This window comes from Leiobunum rupestre, chromosome 1 (assembly GCF_980474605.1).
Source record: "Leiobunum rupestre chromosome 1, qqLeiRupe1.1.hap1, whole genome shotgun sequence".
NCBI classification, from domain to species: domain Eukaryota; kingdom Metazoa; phylum Arthropoda; class Arachnida; order Opiliones; family Sclerosomatidae; genus Leiobunum; species Leiobunum rupestre.
In genome coordinates, this window is record NC_143384.1 from 59,689,488 (window position 1) to 59,708,591 (window position 19,104).

Below are 19,104 nucleotides of genomic sequence, written 5' to 3' on the forward strand. Positions count from 1 at the left end.
AAACCTAGTCCCAAGGATATGACGTAAATAAAGTTACTTCCAACTCCTAGAAAAAATGCTTCATCAACTTTATAGATGGGAAATGAATAAAAGTAAAGCGAAATTTGAATTCCTCGCTCTTTTCTGGCATTGACAATCTAAATTCTGCCCTACGTTTCAGAAACACATTATATCCAAAAATGGCGTTTCGAGATAAATCGATTTAAGTAATTCTTATGAAAAATAATAAAACTACCGTATTTAGGTGTCTGAAAACTAGACGTTAGGGGTTTCTTTTAGTCCTCAATCTAAATATGACAACGATTAACGCTGAAAAAATTAGAGCAGACGAAATTATACGATATGAAGACTCTTATTGGTTAATAACGACGTTATACGTTTCTGCAAATTTCCGACTGTCGCTAATGCGTTTCTGCGGAGTATTTTCCAAACTTTTCGATTTTAATGCGTTTTTGCATTTTCAAATCTCGGAAACTAGACCAGGTAGGAAAAAAAAACAGATTTCAAATTAAGAATCAGCGCCCTAAAATTAGTATGAGGAGCATTCAAACTCAAAAAGTCAAAAATGGTCGATAATGCGTTTCTGAAACGTAAGGCATTATTTTATCTTATGCCTCGCGATTGCGAGATTTTGTTGTCATGGTAACATTTTCCATAGCGCAAAGATTATAAGAATTTTAGTTAATAGACGCTTCAATTTAAAATCTTCAAGGAAATCACCAAGAAGTTATATTTCCGAGAGTCAGGACCTGCAAGTTATTCAAGTTTTCACCTGTACGGTACTCAAAAAGTGTTTCCTTTTAAGCAGGTAGCTTTTTTAAAAGTATTAAGGCTTAAGAAAAACACATATTTAAGGCATTTTTAGTCACTAGATGACTTGGGTATTAGCCTAGCTGATTATTATTATTATTATTATTATTAATAACAGGTGAAAAGTTTCCATTATTTCAACAAGCACTAAATAAACAGAGACTTGCAGGTCCTGGCTCTCGGAAATATTTTTTCTTGGCAATTTCCTTGAAGATGTGTTATTGAAGCACCTATTGAATGTTCCCCGTGAAACAAGGTCTCATTGAATTAGATGAATCGTGAGAAATTATGTTATATATGGTGTTAGCGGATGATTTGTCAATTTCAAATTAAATCTCTTTATAGGTGGTTGTTAGCATATTATTTTACGATAAAAATTTAATAGGATGACAACCTTTCAACCAGTTACAAAGAATAAAATTTGGACATAACTCCAATCCTGTACACAACATAAAAGTAATCAGGCAAACAATTAAATTACAATTAAAATTTAGCCAATTTACTTATTTATTTTATAGGGAACGTTTCGCAATGTTCGTGTAACATAAAATCATTTTTAATTTCTAATTATGATGTTTAACGTAACTTTATGCACACTTCTCCCCCCTGTAACATTTATGAATGTTTCTCTAAACCTCCCTTCCTCATTACGTTATTTAAAAAGAGCCCCCTAAACTTAATTTCAACTTCTCAGAACAAGAAAGGAATTCAGAATTTTTATCAGAATTACTTCCAAGTTAGATTGACGCTAGTAAATTCGCCCTCAAAACGGGTTGAAGACTCTAAAATTATTTCCTAAAATTCTTTCTTACAATAACATTTTTTTCTAAAACTCAAAAATATTTTAAATTATTGACCTTTGAAAGTTAACAAAGCCATTTCGGAAATATTTGAACAAAGTCTTTGAGTGTGGTAATTGAATTATCTAGTTGGTAATTCAAAATACGTTTTGGTATTAGTGTTTTTACGAATTTTGCTTAAGAATATATAAATATCTGTTACAGTAAGCAAAGTCATCTATAAATTTTATCGGTAAAGAATGATACACCAATAAAGTTTAAGAGTTTTAAAGGGCCACTTTGGCGTTCTTAAAATCTGGGTGAAAATCGATTAACTCATTCTTTCCGCAGATTCAGCCAATCACATTTTCAGATTTTGTCAGGTCTATTTCTAAGAAAACTTTCAAACATTAACATCATGTTTCAATAGTACCAAAATTTTGCCATCATTTCGTAAAATCGTGTTAACTATAAGCTCCCTAGAATTGGAACACTGAGGTTATTTTCAAATCAATAACGCGAAATTTCTAGATATAATTCCCATGTTCTGGTTATTAAAAGATTTAATGTGTTTTCAAATTATTGTAGGTTCCCATAGACTTTTTATAAACATTAACCTCGAATATATCAGATCACGGATAATAATTTCCAAAAGAGGATAAATTTTTTTTAATAAATTAAAAAACCAGCTTTTAGTAAAACTTAAATTAAACATTTTTTATAACACATTTTGATTTGTATAAAATTGATAACTTACAATTTTTAGTGTAATTGTTTTTTTAATTTATTAATACGTATATTTGTCGATTTGTTAAGATCAACTAGTAATATCATATTGCATCAACAAATAGAAGACTACGAATTAATTTTGAAATTTAATATTAAGATTCATCGTCAATTGACTAAATTAAAAGTGAACTATTTTGTATAAGCTGTTACAAATATTTCACCTCATCCACCTACGCAAAAATGATTATTTGGAAAAAATAATAATGAAATTCTTCTTCGTTTGTAACATCTTATCCCACAAACTATTAATCATAACTTCTCACATTCATTATGAAAAAGGACTCGTTATATATGATACAGACTAGCTATGGAGCCAGTAAATATAGTTGTAACTCAAAATCCCAGTATATGAAGCTAAAAGTTCTCGAGATTTGTGTTTTCTAAGCAAAACAACAAAAAGTTTAAATATTTAACATTTCATCTTTTACAAGTAGCGGCTTAAGACACACGCAATCGTCTTTTCATTTACGGAGTGAGTGCGAACGCGGCCCAAGTCCCAATAGGTCAAAACGGACGATGGGCGCGCGTCGAACTAATTATTCTTTCTGTCACGATAGCTTGCGCTTTTCGAGGGAATTCTTCAAACTATTAAGAAGAGAGAGAGAGCGAGAGAGAGTGATGAAGACGAGTTGAATGTGGGCCGGCCGTTATTTCTCCAACATCTTAATCCCTGGTATCGTCAACGCTTAGCCGCTATAGAGCTGGCAAGATTAGATCGAGTCGCGGAGAAGGACAGCAAACAGTCAATTCTTTTAACGGCAAGTGCGTGAGTGAAAGAGAAAGTGCCACTTTCAATTGAGATTCGTCTTTTATTTGGACCGTTAAAATGTTGTTCCATTGCGCTTTTAAGAGCTCTTTGCTCTTCGTTTTTGGTAAGTAAGAGAGTCTCTACTTAATCAACCAGTGTGTAAACCTTCATTAAAGATATCCACATTGATGACTTCATTTAAGCACCGCTGTCTGGTGGGTAGGATGTAGTCCCGGTGTCCTGATTCTATGTGGGCATTATTATTCTGGTACTAAGAATAGTAGATCAATTTCACGAGGATTTATGTTACCTGAAGTATTACCAGATATGTAAAATTAAATGTACTCTACAGGCAATGGGCTTAATTTAGTGCGTCTTATATTCCAATCAAGATGTAAAAAAATTGCATTTCTTAGGGATATATGCATATTTTTAAATCATATTTGGCCAATGTAATAGTTATTGCAAACTTGTTAATATATTAAGGTCCATGTTATCTTTCGATATTTTTAAATAGGTTTTCACACCGGACCGTACTCTACAATTAGGATTAATTCGATATTAAGAAATATTTATGCAAAATTTATTTATAATTAAAAACAACCGATATATGTGAATTAATGGGGTTTCTGGTATCTTAAATGTACCTATGCAGTAAACTTTATATCACATATTCCATAAGCTTGTTCTTCTTTGGTTTTTATTTTTAGTGGAGCTTTTTAATGAAATTACGGTTTTAAATTTAGTCCTACGAACGTTTCATGGGCTCTGTAGTATATTGAAGTATTTTTCTTAAATTTCACGGCGATAAAAGTTTTTATTTTTATGAAAAACAAGCTCATTGCCTTGTTTTTAAATGAAACTTAGAAAATAGAAACCATACCAAACTGGTTTAAGCCCTAATATTTATCCCTAAACCCATGACATATTTCATGTAAAGAAACCAAAAGTAAATAATTTGAAAGAACTAATATTATCAAGGTTAATCATTGTATTTTATTGCTTGTCTACTACGTCGTCTGTACCTACGAAGACACATGGCTTCATTCGGCTGGAAACCATAACATTTTCGCTTCTTATTTTGCTCATGCATGGCTATATACTTATTATCATAAGTTTATAGTTATGTTTTATAAAGGTGTCAATAAAGTTATATACGTTTTACTTGTCGAAGACGTAGAGTTAACGTTGAACCCAAAAATATCAGATTTAAAACAAAACACCTAGAAGTAATTTAAATTCAGATTAAATGGCAAAAAGAAAATGCAAAGTAAGAGCATGTGGCTAAGGTAATAGAACTATTTAATTACAAATTGTTTTTGTTCATTCGATAAGAATCGTGTTCAGCGAAATGCATGCGCTTTGTATTAGAAAGTAGGTATATTTCAATTATTTCAAATTACAACTAGGTTAGCGGACCCAATGTAACCACCATTAGCAAGTCTTCGAGTCGAAACCTTTTTATTTTAAGTATCTTTTTCTCTAAATTAGTGGCGTTATTGGGTCGCTATTTCCTCAAACCAGCGCGTGAAAAAGTGATCGGGGGAACTTGTAGCTGATTGTAGCAAAAGTAAATATTGAGATAAAGTCTAATACTATCGCATCGACCTGCGACATCTTATTTGAGGGGTAAAAAATTCTTGGCTTTGGTGATGCCTTCCCCCTCGCCACTTTTCAGGAACATTAAGTGTATAGATGTACTCCGCCGCGGTAAAAATAGTTCGCTTTAAAATACGCGGATATTAAACTTTCGCTTGCGATAATTTGATAATTTATTTTACAAAATAAAGTATATAAAGTAGATATATGATTGAATCTAAAATACGACCTTTTAAAAACAATAATACGACTTTTTAAAATAGATATACATGTAACTTAAATCAGTGCTTTTAGTAAGCCTTAAATGACGTGATATCGCGCTAGCCACAAATTTATGTCATGTGGAGAATATTACAAGAAAACGAATATTTAAACGGATTTAAAACTTAAAAAGGTACGAATTTTAAATGACATTAAAATTATACTTATTTTGCGGTTTTTAATTATTTGACATTCAATTCTATAGCCAGAAAAGGAACATATTAATTGGTTTCATAAAAAATGATTAGCCAAGGGTTAAGTATTGAAGCATTGTTGAAGAATTATGAAGATTATTTTAAGTAACCTATAAAGCTACTTGCGAGTCGTTGTTGATGGATGGGTTTCTTTAGCAAATACTAGATAAACAATGCTTAAAATACAACAGAGGATGGAAACATAACACATACAATTTCGGTTTGGGTTTGTTTACTGACTGAAGCCTTTGCTCTCATTTCAAATTCAGCCCTCAAATAAAAATTACACTTTGTAGATTGAACTTTCGGGGCGTTTAAAACTGCAATCGGCGGCAAAGGTTGCTTACGTGGCATTTTTATTCACTGTATTAAACTAATCACTTAATTCAAATCTTTAAACGAGGTCCAAACAAAACCGAGCGCGAAGTAAAATACTAGGCTAGCGTTTCTGTAACAGAAGCGGACGATTCGATCATTCGAGACGTCGAAAGGGAGGACCGAAACAATGTATCCCAAAATTCCCCGGAATGCACTACTTTTCGCGGGAAAATATGTGGAAAAAGTGCTTTTCTATTGGTGAAAAGAAAAACACGTGATCGATAGCTCTTTAAAAAGGATGTCTAGCATGGTTTAAGGTAAAATCTAAAGGCACTATTAGACTTTATCTCAATATTTACTTTTGATTGTAGACGTACCTTTGTGTGTACAGCCTGCACCTAATACAAGTTTTCCCATTCACGTTATCGCTGACTTAACCGGTCTAATATCAAAAATTCTTGTAAACGATATTTTTTAAATTATTATATTATTTTCTTAAAATTATTTGTTGTTATTTATATTTTAATTTTCAATATGTTTTACACATATCTTTAGGATATTTTCTTTAGGTGGCTCTATCATTGCCACCTAATTGCTCCTGTATTATGAAAAGGCCCCTGTTACTAGAGATGGCCATGAATCTATCCGATTCTTCGAAAAACACGACTTTAATGGAGAGCGTGGTGCCATCTATTTATGGCAAAGGAAGCTAAAGTTTACGATAGCCAAATGATACCGTCGTCATTAAGCCATTGTAGAGTATTATATTTAGACCTTTTATACTCTATTTAGTGGACTTTAACCTAAATTATATATCCCATATAATATATATTGTTTAAAATGACTGTTAATTTTTGTTATTGATCAATTTACAAACGAGCTAATCAAGGCAAGGGGTAGCTATAAGTACCCGCCTTTAGGGTCAAAATGTAGCTTAACTATCTTGTTTATATTACGACGCTAGCGACATCTGTTGAAAAAAGAACTACTTCACGTCGAGCCGACACTTGCTTTAAGTCCCTACCAAAAAACTACTACTTTTCAACGGGGATTTTATGACGAGGGTTTTTCATGGACCATTCTTAAACCGCAAGGTTCTGTTTTGACCGTTGCTCGAGAAACAGTAACCGGTTCTTTAATTTAAAAACCTTTCTTTGACTCCCAAATGAAGTGACTAACTTTTGAAAGACCCCTTCGAAGAGATCTACGAACTAAGATCGTTTTGGATTAGTTGCCCAAAGTATGGAACTTACGACGTTAGAACGCTCACTTAAACTTCGTCTTTGTTATAGCAAGTGAAGTCTAAATCTGTTTTAATTAGCCTCATCTGAAGACAGTGTAATAAATTTGTGTCGGCCTTTTGTTAAAACCAAGGAAGTGATTCTGATGTACGAAATCCACCATAGCGTACCAAGTTACATCCTAATTTTGAACACCCACATTTTAATAAGACGCAACGTCGCCGGCGACTAAAAAAGAAAGACAAAAAAGAAATCACCTAAAAAATAAAATGTAGAAGTTTTCCATTAAGCTGTCTGAATCTTTTAGTCATAATAAATGTCGGTCAAAAGACTTAAGAAGTACCCTTGTGGTTAGTTCTTAACCGGATAAAATTATTAAAATAACTGTAAACTCTGAGGATATTAGCAGAGACAGGAAATATATATATTTAGCTATAACCTGTTAAGAATAGAATGCACCATACCTTTTAGAAATCTTGTTAATGTAAATTTATTAGAAACAGTTTGCTTTTCAATATCAACTTCGCCGACCTAAGAGACGTTTTGAAAAGTAGACTTTTTACCGTTCAGTAGACAAAACTTTCAAATCCGAAAACGCGTTTTTGAAGCTTATTTAAAATCAAATTTTAGGCCATTCTTTAGGCTTTAGCTTTTTGGTGGTCAGCTAAGATTTTTTTCTAAGCTTATCAATAGCAAAATTTAAAAATATTTCTTTCAAAAGGCAATGAATTTTATCTTTCAGAAATGCTCGGTCCCAATATTTGGTATTAGGAATTGTGGTAAATGTTAAAGCTACTAATTGTGTTTTAGTAAAACTGACATTGCACTCAAATCTATCACTTTTTGAACAATTCTGCGTATGTCATGTTACAATTTTTCATTAGAATCCACCTTCGAAAAGTGTACACAAAATTTTCATGTATTTCGCATCTAGCGGGAATTTCGACTTTCAACGCCCTTTTACGTATAAATTTATGGGATACCAAACGTAAAATTATTGCTTTTAAACGGATGATTAACGTAAAAAGCAATTTTGTGAAATAAGCATTATAAACAACGGCAGTAGAAATGTCGAATCTGTTCCATGGCGCCGAATCCCATTCGACCGAACCCAATTCCATTCGACCGAAAAAGCCGCACTTTGGCGGATTTAGAAGTCGACCGAAAAAGCCGCACTTCTCTGGGTTTAGGATTCGGTTTTATCCGTTTCAGCATCTGTCAGAACAGCATGAAGTGTAACCTAACCTAACCTTACCTCACCTAACCTTACCTAACCTAACAGACTTAAAAATATATTAAAACGTTTCCATAAAAAATCAAAACAAGTAGAAAGAAAAACTATTTTTTTTGCGGTCGCTCAATTGTGAATATTGCGTCGGTCGATTAGAAAAATACAAAACCCGCCTTTGGGCTAATTTCATCAACAACATTGGTGGAATTCGGTCTAATGGGAATTCGGTCGAATGGGATTCGGCGCAATGGGAAGATACCGAAATGTTATTGTTGAGATCTGAAGCTCATTGATGCATTCGGGCGCTGATGCTATACTGACAATCCTTACATCGAATGTTAGCAAATCATCGGCCATTGTAAACTCCGATAACTGTTACTCGTCATCTATTGTTACACTTAATTTGACTAAACTACGTACCTTGCCTAGGCTCACAATGAGTTCGTTAATCATGACTGAATATGAATAAACTCACGGCTTTCCTTAATTATTCTGGAATGCGTTTATAACAATCATTTTTTGTTTCGTTTTAGTCGCAATATGTATTATGTTTCCAAGTTGCGTTTCCACCGAAGAGGAATGCTTGGGTAAATTACAATTTATTATTGCTATTGAACAGCTTATCGAACCATTGGAAAATTGATATTTAGAGTGTTTGAGGATAAAGTAATAACATATATATAATTTAGATATATAAGTGTGAAAGTGAATAGGAAAATTTGTTGATAGCTATGTGTTAAGTGACGTATTAATCCAAAAGATGAAGCGCCTCTTTCTTTAGAAATATGTGACATTAAAATAAAATTTTAAGTGCTGTAATATATTTGGAATGTGTTATTTTAAAATTATAAGAAATGAATAGAAAGAGAATGGAATATTGGATAGCGCGTGATTTTAATTGTCGTATTTTAGGCACGATTTCGAATGATTTGTAAACGCGTGAAGTGAGGTTTTGTCAGTTGAGTTTTGAACTTTAGAGAGAGAGTTGACGAGTAAAGAATTAAGTTAAAAAATGAAAGAGTTATCAGCAATTAAGCTTGTTTTACCCACTTATTTTTCATTGGTGGCAGAAGCGGGATTCGAACCCACGCCTCCGAAGAGACTGGTAAAAATATATTACAGTGCTAATTCTTCACCTTAGTACTGTACGTTCAGTTTGACGACGAGTCGAATAGCTTATATTAGGCCACCAAAAATTGCGGTCATTCTAAATATGGTTTTAAGTAAAATAATAGTATCCGCATAAAAGGGAACCGAATTGAATAAAATTCCGTTAGCGTAATATTACTAATCGTAATTCTGTCTTTCACGTTACTTACGTTGCTAATGCATGTGAACTTTACGGTACTTTTGAGACATTCTAACAATTGATGAATTAATTAGGGGAGGTGATGTGCTATGAGTGTGAGAGCTGGAACGACCCGCGATGTGACGACCCGTTCAACACTTCCGTGTCCTACAGCGACCAGCCTCCAATTAAAGAGTGCAAAGGATGCTGTGTTAAGATTGTCACCAAAACACGTAAGACTACCATCAATTTTACTCAACGAATTATTGGCGAAAACAAAATAAAAATTGCAATCATGGAAATAATCCGTTATTAGAAAAGTTTCAGGTAAATTATTTAATCAACTGTAGAATCGCGTAGAATAATACAAATTAGACCGTGAACGTATTAGTTACTACACTTTAATCTTAGTTTAATAACGAAGAGTCTAGCTATTACAAAAAAATTGAGGTTCCTATCTAAACATATATAGTTTATTTAAGTTTTCAACCAGTAAGGGGTGATTGAGATATTACTCATAACGTAGACTGTGGTTGAGAATCATTATATAGTTTTAAATTATTAGTAATTAAATTGTTAAATTTTGAAAAATATTTTTTGCTCTGTGGCAAAATATTTTCAAACCTTAGATATGGCCTACCACCGATTCTTAGCCTTATTAACACGTGCAGCAAATTTCGTCAAAATCGTTTTTTCCTGGTGGCAACACTAGTCGGTATCACATGGCTTAAGACGAAACATTGGTTAACGTGCACGATAACAATTAATTAATAAAATGATTTCTTATCCGCAGCGTACTCGACAATTCGAAGAACATGCACGACTAGTCTGCAGATTAATTTGTTTCTCGTCGATCACGTCTGCATGTCTGAGTCCCGAGGAGGTGGTTACTTGTGTTTCTGCGAATCCGACGGTTGCAATTCCGCTTATAAACTGACCAACAACGTCCTGCAAACAATTGTCGTACTCACGGTTCTCGCCGCTTCTGCGAAATTGACAACACTTTGAAAATTTATAATAAGATATAACAATGCCAAGACTATTGATGTCATTAAAGAGTTACCGAAAGTAATTAGTCGTTAGCTAATATAATTTAGTGTTATAATATCGTTAACACTTAACGACTCTGGTATAATTGCCAAAATATACTGGTTAACGACGACTAATCGAGATCCGTAATAATTTGAACACTTATAGTAGGATATTTCAATGCCAAGACTATATTGATATCGCTAACGAGTTAACGACAATAATTAGCTAATATAATTCAGTGTGATTAAATCGTTACCTCTTAACGACTCTTTTGTAATTGCCAAAATATACTGGTTAACGACAACTAAACTGCATACGTAATAATTTGAAAATGTATAATAAGATATTTCAATTCCAAGACTATTGATATCGCTAACGAGTTAACGACATAATTATTTGTTAGCTAATATAATTAAGTGTTCTGAAAAGAAGACTTCGACAACGTTTTACAGTACACTATTAAAAGATTTTTTAATTAAAAAATTTTTTTACAATTAAAAACTCGCGACATGTTTCTGTATCTGCGAGTACGCAGCCGTTATCAAGCGATACAAGTCCAATGGCCATCAGATAGCTAACGCTGCGCCGATGAAAACTAATAATAATATTAAAATTTTGGAACTGTATCCTATAAAGTTTTGTTAATTTACCCTGTACATGCTTAGTTTCACCCCTCCTCTTGTTAAAGTATCGTAATGTATACGCTAGACGGTATACATTTACACTTAAAAAAATTCTAACAACTGCGCCGCCTAGCATCATTATTGGTTTTCATCGGCGCAGCGTTAGCTATCTGATGGCCATTGGACTTGTATCGCTTGATAACGGCTGCGTACTCGCAGATACCGAAACATAAAGCGAGTTTTTAATTGTAAAAAACTTTTTTAATTAAAAATCTTTTAATAGTGTATTGTAAAACGTTATCGAAGTCTTCTTTTCAGTATCTTATACACTAGTCTGGAGTTAAAAACCCTAATTAAGTGTTATTATATCGTTACCTCTTAACGACTCTGGTGGAATTGCCAAAATATAATGGTTAAAGACAACTAAACTGCATACGTAATAATTTGAAAATTTATAATAAGATATTTTAATTCCAAGACTGTTGATATCGCTAACAAGTTAACGACAATAATTAGTCGTTAGCTAATATAATAGTGTCTTAATATCGTTAACTCTTAACGACTCTAGTAGAATTGCCAAAATATACTGGTTAACGACAACTAAACGGCATCCGTAATAATTTGTCTGACATGATTTTTCATTATATGACTTTAATAATTGACTTATATTTAAAGAAACGTTACATTCTTCTTTTATTGTATCACTTTCGTGACTGTGTCTTCCTTTTTACAAATCTGCGAGTGGGTGCTAGATTCCCATGAGCAATACTAATTAGGCTCCGTTTTTGACTTTAAAGTTATATTTCCTGCCTTAATTTATTTTATTTTGTACAAGCATATTTTATTTAAAATAAATATATATATGGAACTCGCTTTATATTTCGAACCATCTATAAAGAACGAAATAGTTTTGTGAATCAAGGGTTTAAAAAGTGAACAAATAAGCCAACTACACGTAGATCTAAACGTGTTCTAGTAGTTTCGCGCTCCAAAACGTAGTTAAGAGATGGCTCAATTTTGTTCAGTTTCTATTCCTCCTTTCGCATCATTGGTCATTTACATTTATAGTATATCAGCAATACTGATAAGAATTAAAGGTTCTAAAAAAAATTGATCCAGAACTTTTAAAACTGTCTTTGACGAGATCGACTGTATAAAAAATATTAGAAATGTGTAATATTAAAAAACCAAATGCATATTCAGGTAAAATAAAGGAGGTTGTTATTATTACTATCTTCCACGAAGGATGGAGCCACTCAGAATAAGGCATGCGATACGGTGAAGTAAAATAAAGTTAAGTCCCTAATGTTGCCTAGCGCCATCTTTCGTCCATAACTGTAAGCACAACTGAAAAATATCAATATTTTTGTCATTTTGGAATTTATCAAAATATTTTTAAAGATAATTGTAAATATCAAAAATGTTACGTTCATAGTTAAAATTATTAAAAATAATGAATTTTAAAAATTGCAAGTAAACCATTTACAAATATATTGATAGACCTCTACTTGCTTCTGAATTGTGATTATATTAACTACGTACTAACAATTACCATTAGCAACATACGTTACCGTAGCATATCCGTTACTTATGCTATACTAATTGAACAATAAATATATTTTAGGGAAAAATCTATATTATGTTACTTAAATAGAATAAATATTTAAAAATAATTACAAGTGTCAATTGCCAAAAATATCCTATTTGAAGCAATGGGCATCCTCTCTTTGAAACTTTTCACTTGTACGGTATGCTACAAGTGTTTTCTTTTAAACACGTATCTTTTTTTTGACATATTAAGGCTAAGCAAAAAGTTTAAGCAAAGTTTCCATTATTTCAACAAGCACTATATAAACTGAGACTTGCAGGTCCTGGATCTCGAAAATGTTACTTATTGGCAATATCCTTGAAGGTGTTTTATTAAAGCGTCTATTAACGGTAATATTTCCCATCGACCGAAGCGAATGATTACTAATAACACCGTAATTTTGTAGCCATTTAAGTTTGACAAAAGGTTATTCAAAGCTCTAATTGACATAAAAACCCTTGAAAAATTAATTGATTGAATTCGAATATTAGATGCAACATATTGAATCCAAATCTATTTGAATAAAATTATTTTGATGAAATCGGAATAAAGTTAAATTTCCTGCATAATTTTTAAAAGTTTTTTAATCTTGTTTTATTTAAAACTTCTAATTGACTGTTTATAGCCGATGCGACTATTTCTACCTACAATTTATCCCATTAAGTATTGGCAACAATGTAGGCACCCCATGTAAAATCACTAATGTAACTACATAATCGACAGTCTTCAGTGGCGTAGCCAGAAATTCACCAAGGGGGGGGCGAAGTATGTGAATGTTAAGAGGGGGTCGAGAAGGGGGTGGAAATATATTACAGTCAAAGGTAGGTTCAAGGGGGTTTGGGTCTGGACCCGGAAACCCCCCTGGTCTACGCCACTGACAGTCTTCAATATCAAAAATAATTAAACTACTTGAATGGAGTCACCAATTCATTTAAATTTGTACCAATTCATATAAATTTGTACCAAGCTAATTTGTAAAACATATCAAAAACGTTTTCACAAAAATATGATTTTAATGTTTAGGAGAAGGCTAAAGCCCACTAGTATCATATCATAAGCCTCTGTAGCCATTTCAAATTGCGCATTGTAAGACTTTAGTTGTTATTTTTTACGAACCGCCATTATATTTTGTACTACCAATTCCAGGAATACCGCAGCGTCGGCTTGGTTAACCACACAAAGTTATTGATAAAATTTTAAAAAGATACTTCTATAAAATATGAAATATTTCCTTTATATTTTTACGTATTTAGTGCCACCCCAGATATAACCTCGCATAAAGCGAGTGGTTTACTGAGAAGTTCCAGTGTAGTTGGCCATAGTTTTTTAAACGATACCAAGTATTTATTAAGCGTCCTTTGGAGATATAATGGAAATATCAACATTATTTTCTGGAAACTCTTATACTAAACTAGATATTTTTATCGATTTAGGTGATGGTTGCTGCAGCTTATTTTCCACTATGATCATGACCTCTTTAAGCTCCTAAATATTAGGTTTCTTACTCTTAAAACCTTTCAGATGTGGGTGAAAGCCAAGATTAAACTCCTATAGTTTGTTATGGTCATTTTCATATATATCTCACTAATATTTACATGAATTTTATTTAAAATTTTCATACTTAGGTTTTTGTCATTTTAAATTGTTAGTTGGCAATAATGTCTAAGCGTGAAGTACCATCAACAGTTGCTATAGAGGGTTAGAACTTACATTTATTAATTCATTAATAATTATATGATAAATTTTTAAATTGATTCCTAGTCAAAATGGCAGTCCCGGGTATATTATAGTCAGTTTTACTCTGTTACGGACATGCTTACAAAGTTCAATCAGATTTCGGGTCGGGTTCGGGTTACGATTTTATTTTTTGCTTATACTGTTTGTTTTATGAAGAGTCACCTTTTATCAAGAAAGGATTTAGTGACCGAGGTTCAGTCACTTAATACCAAAAATTTTACCTCCTGCGCTGACCTAGTTAGAGATTTCTGTCATCGCATCTTCACTAAGTATGGAGTTTTCCTTGGAGATGCCTTAATACAAGAAGGTAAAAACCAGAAATTGATGTCTCCGACTTGAAAAGCTATCTCGAAGAGGCAGACATTAAATTAATACTCGACGCTATACATTCTTCTAGGAGAGGTGCAATTAAACGGTCAATATTCTCCCCGAATACTGATGTTCTAATTTTGGCTATACGTCGATACCCGTTACTTTGTCCTCAATCAACATTTGCAAGGAGAAATGCTATCACCTACGTCAGCAGCATTGAGACCAGCAGCACTAAGGGCGCGTTATCAAAGCATGGAATTACCACCACCAGATAATTACGGGTGGATCCTTTCAGTTGGTATCTTCGAACCAGTTCTGCGCGACCTTCCTTGCGCCCCAGAGGACATTCTAGATTTTATAAAATGTAACTGTCAACGTGGACGTTGTAAACTGCCCTGTAAATGCGCTTCTCACGCTCCTCGCCTAAGATGTACTGAAATGTGCGCTTGTGGGGGCGACTAAGAAAACTGTGACAATTCTTATATAGAAAATGACAATGTTGAAGAAGAAGAAGAGTTTAGTGAAGACGATGACAGCGAAACAGAACTTTATTTCTAAAAAAAAACATATTTCTTCTAAAAAAGTAAAACCAAATGTGTATTTAAAAAAATTTGTATTTAAATAATTCAATAGTCATATTTTGATATTTTAATTTTAAAAACGTTTTATCTACTTAAAACATTGCCAACATTAATGAGGTGTTAGGTCTCTTTCTTTATATTATAATTCTTGGTACAATACGCTTTCATTTGATACCCTACATCGTATGGTTCAGTTCCAAAAGCGAAATGAAAGTATGTGGGGGTACGATTTGACGCGCCCCCTATCGATAATACCTCACGTACATTCACGAACGGTTAAAGCTTGGAGGAGAGAAGGGGTTCCTGGAGGGGGAAATACAATACGAAGAGCATAGGCGATAGGTACCCGAGCGCGGGACAGGGGAAAGGCAGTGGGTGGTAATTTCTGGTCGGACCCTAAGACGTTAGTAGCATTTAGCGGTGGATAAATTTATTAAAACATTCGAATTAGTCGTCTGCACCAGAAAGAATTTAAATTATCTCTGTCTGCACATTTGGAAGAAGGTTGGTAAAAATACTGCGTAAAAAAAGGTTAGCTTATAACGCGGGGACGGGAATAGAGATATCTGCCTGAGAAAAAAACCGGGGGGAAAACACGGTGATTTCCCGGTGTGTGACGTAGTTGAATTCCAGCGAACGATCTACAACGACATTAAGTGTCTGTATTATACTCCTGCTCTACGGTATATAAAAATATCCATACTACAGGAGTTATAATTTAATTTAAAGAGAAGTACAAAGGCCAAAATACGGCATGGGGAGAGGTACAGAAACGAAAAACAGGAAAGAGAGCCAAGAAGGCTGAAAAAAGAGGGCCGGAAGGACCCAGGTACAAATGGGAAAAAACTAGAGAAGCAAAATAGAAATAAAATGAGCAGAAGAGAAGATTAGTACGAAAGACAAGCTGAAGGTAGGGTACCGGCGGTGGGGGTGTTACTCAGAGAGCCCCACATAGCCGGTACGTAGCTTTCGCAGTTCCATCTCCCTCTTATAGAGGGGACAATTTGGATCAATGGACTTGTGTCCAGTCCTAAAAGAAGTGCCACGAGTGGTGTTATTGGTATGACACGCTCGACAACATTTAGTTGTGGCGGTGCAATTTTTGTAACTGTGGGCGTCCCCGCAAGTAGTGCAAAGTTGTTCTTTGGCAGAACAATTTTTTTGAGTGTGCCCCAAGAGGCAACACTTGAAACAACGAGGTACAAAGAAGTACTCTTTTAGAGGACACATAGTCCAATCAAGGTGGACTTTTTTCAGTGCCATTAGGGCCTTGTAGCACTCCGGAGAGCACTCAAAAACCCAGTTACGGGTGTCATTACGACCCTGAAGGCAGAATTTAGCCTCCAGTTCGTCATCGCCGAAGCTCAAGTTATTTTGGTCCAAAATAAGAGTACTGACGTCCTCTTCTTTACGGAATCCTCAATTCCAAAGATTATCACTTTTGGGCGGGCCAAAGTGGGATGGCTTGTTCTGCCATGAGTAGCAAAAGATTTCGACTTAGTAATAGCCGATTGCAGATTGGTGGCGTCCGCAGCCGTTGGGCAGCGAACAACCAACCCAGTACGTCCGGGACGGACAGATTGGACAGCTATGCTATGTTTCCAGGGTGAAATTTCAGAACATAAGTCCTTTTTTAAAGCAGCAGAAGATATTTTGTTGTCCGTGGATTTTACCAGGACAACGTGGTCGTTAGGGAGCAAACGAGGTTGTGGACCCTTTGGGGCCACAGACCTACCCACAGTTTTAGTACCAATTGTGCCCCCCACAGGGGCACCACCACGACTCGCAACAGCGGCAAAGTTTGGTTTCGACAACAATTTGTCCAAACAGGATGAAGTTTCAACATTTTTAGCAGTCAGGCTCGCAAGAGCACATTCCTGCTTGACAATTAGGTTAGATAGTGCATTAAAGTTAGAACGCATCTCGCGACGGAAGTCGATCGTGATGCGCCCATCTCTTTGTTCTAAAAGTAATTCAACCGTCTCACGAATGAGCTTAAGTTGGTCCAACTTAGAAGGTCCCGAGGGAGCCTCGTCTTCTACAACAGCGCCCGGCGCTACGTCTGACAACCTGGAGGTTGAGGGGTTTTAAATTTAAAGGTTCCATATTGAGAAGTGAAAAAGTTTCATCCGCCCCGCTCCCCACCCACCATGGAGCCCAACAAGGGGATCTAGCGGCGCTAGACCAGGGCTACGGGACGGATATACCCGGACCCGACTAACAGTAAAGTAGTCGGAGCCCAGTTGACCTAGTTCCGAGGAACAGCCGATTGATTGATATCGGCCAATACCAACCACCTGTCTGCCCCGGATTCAGAGGCCAAAGCAGTGTATTGCCTAGGGACCGTTGGGCCTTAAGCGACCGCAACTGCATCCTTCGACTTAACCACCAGGACCCCCCTCACCCAGGTTACAGGACGCCACCTACGGCTAACATGAAGTTATGTATTTGTACCCCGCCGTTCCGCTAGGCACTACGGCGGCCCACAACACTCAACCAGGTCCGGACAAAAATGCGCTTTGCGAAACAACGTTCGGCCAGTGAGACAGCTATAAAAACCGGCTCACATATGGCAAACAAACGCCCTCATCACGGCCCAACAAAAGGCGACACCATGGGCCTGCCCGAGAACCCATCCTCGCACAGCTGAGGGCTAGAGAGACTTTCTCATTCACTGCAATTACCATCCCCGATAAGGTTATCAAATGACAGGTATGGAGCGAACCATCGCGCGAACCCAAAGTCCGAGCCCAGCAACCACGAACACACCCGTCCCCCCTCCGGCAGGCGGCGAAGGGGGCGATGCGAACTGGCGCGCAAGCCCAGAAATCAGGCCCGGCTAACAGGCGGGACTAGTTTTAGACGGGCCATAGTCGAGACCCGAAACCTCAACAGAGGATGGTTACATTCGGTCAGGAGTCTAAGCACGGCCAATCTGGTATAGGAGACCTTAACCCAGCACAGCCCGTACGTCAAACAACTCCCTGAAGCTCCCCACCAACAAGGCGTAACCACTAGGGAATCAGTCAGCTCAGTTAGGCGATCTCGCCTCCGGGACGAGTTGGACACAGGAATATCACTGCGCCAACAGCCCTTCGGGTCAACAATCAACCGTAAGCCCCCCACCGTGCAAGGTGTGACCATTAGGGGAACCAGGTCGCGTTTAGTCTGGAGTTTGGGGAACACATCAGGAATCTGGCGTTCGAAGACCCACCAGACCCGTCAGCTTAGCCCAAACCCACACAAGCCCCCTTACCACAGCAAGGAACGACCCTCAAGGGGGGATCTACAACGACAATAAACAGGCGTCGCCTATCTCAGAAACTCCGCGGTGGGAAGAAAGCCGAGCGGGAGAGCTACTGACCGTAAACATTCCTCTTCGGCCGGCAAGCCACGTCCACCTTTTTATAAATATATAATTTGATTAATTAGTGCTATTGTTAACAACTGTATCTAAAGACATCACATTACGTTATATAATTACTGAACGTATAAAGTTTGGGAAAAAATTAAAAGCGTTAAAAATATTGAAAGGTGTCGTATAAGTTAAATTTTTTATTTACCATGGTTTAAAATATTAATGCCTAAAGAATACATTTTTTAATTTTAATGGACAATTTTACAAACAAAAGGAAGGCTTAGCAATGGGAAACCCACTTTCAGGCTTTATTGCCAATCTATATATGGAAAAGGTCGAAATCCAAATTATAAACCACCCAGATATCATAAATAACAATCAATTTTGGTATAGATTTATGGATGACATATTATGTTTAAAAAAGAAATCTCTATTGATTGAAAAATTAACTGAAATAGCAAATTCTGTTGATGAAAACATACAATTCACAAATGAATCAGAAATAAACCAAACCCTTTCTTTCTTAGACATAAAAATTAAAAGAGAAAAAAATGATTTCCAACTTTCGATATATCAAAAACCTACACACTCTAAAAATTATTTAAATTACAAGTC

The 19,104-nt window shown here is 35.5% G+C and overlaps 1 protein-coding gene across 1 annotated transcript; it reads left to right on the plus strand.

Moving 5' to 3' along the window:
- The first annotated feature begins 3,211 nt into the window (after nucleotides 1-3,211).
- Nucleotides 3,212-10,427, plus strand: LOC149963399 (UPAR/Ly6 domain-containing protein qvr-like). Its single transcript, XM_090170597.1, has 4 exons — nucleotides 3,212-3,250; nucleotides 8,504-8,557; nucleotides 9,354-9,491; nucleotides 10,052-10,427. The coding sequence occupies exons 2-4, from the start codon at nucleotides 8,518-8,520 to the stop codon at nucleotides 10,264-10,266; spliced, it is 393 nt and encodes a 130-aa protein (XP_090026723.1). The 5' UTR covers nucleotides 3,212-3,250; nucleotides 8,504-8,517; the 3' UTR covers nucleotides 10,267-10,427.
- The last annotated feature ends 8,677 nt before the right edge of the window (nucleotides 10,428-19,104 follow it).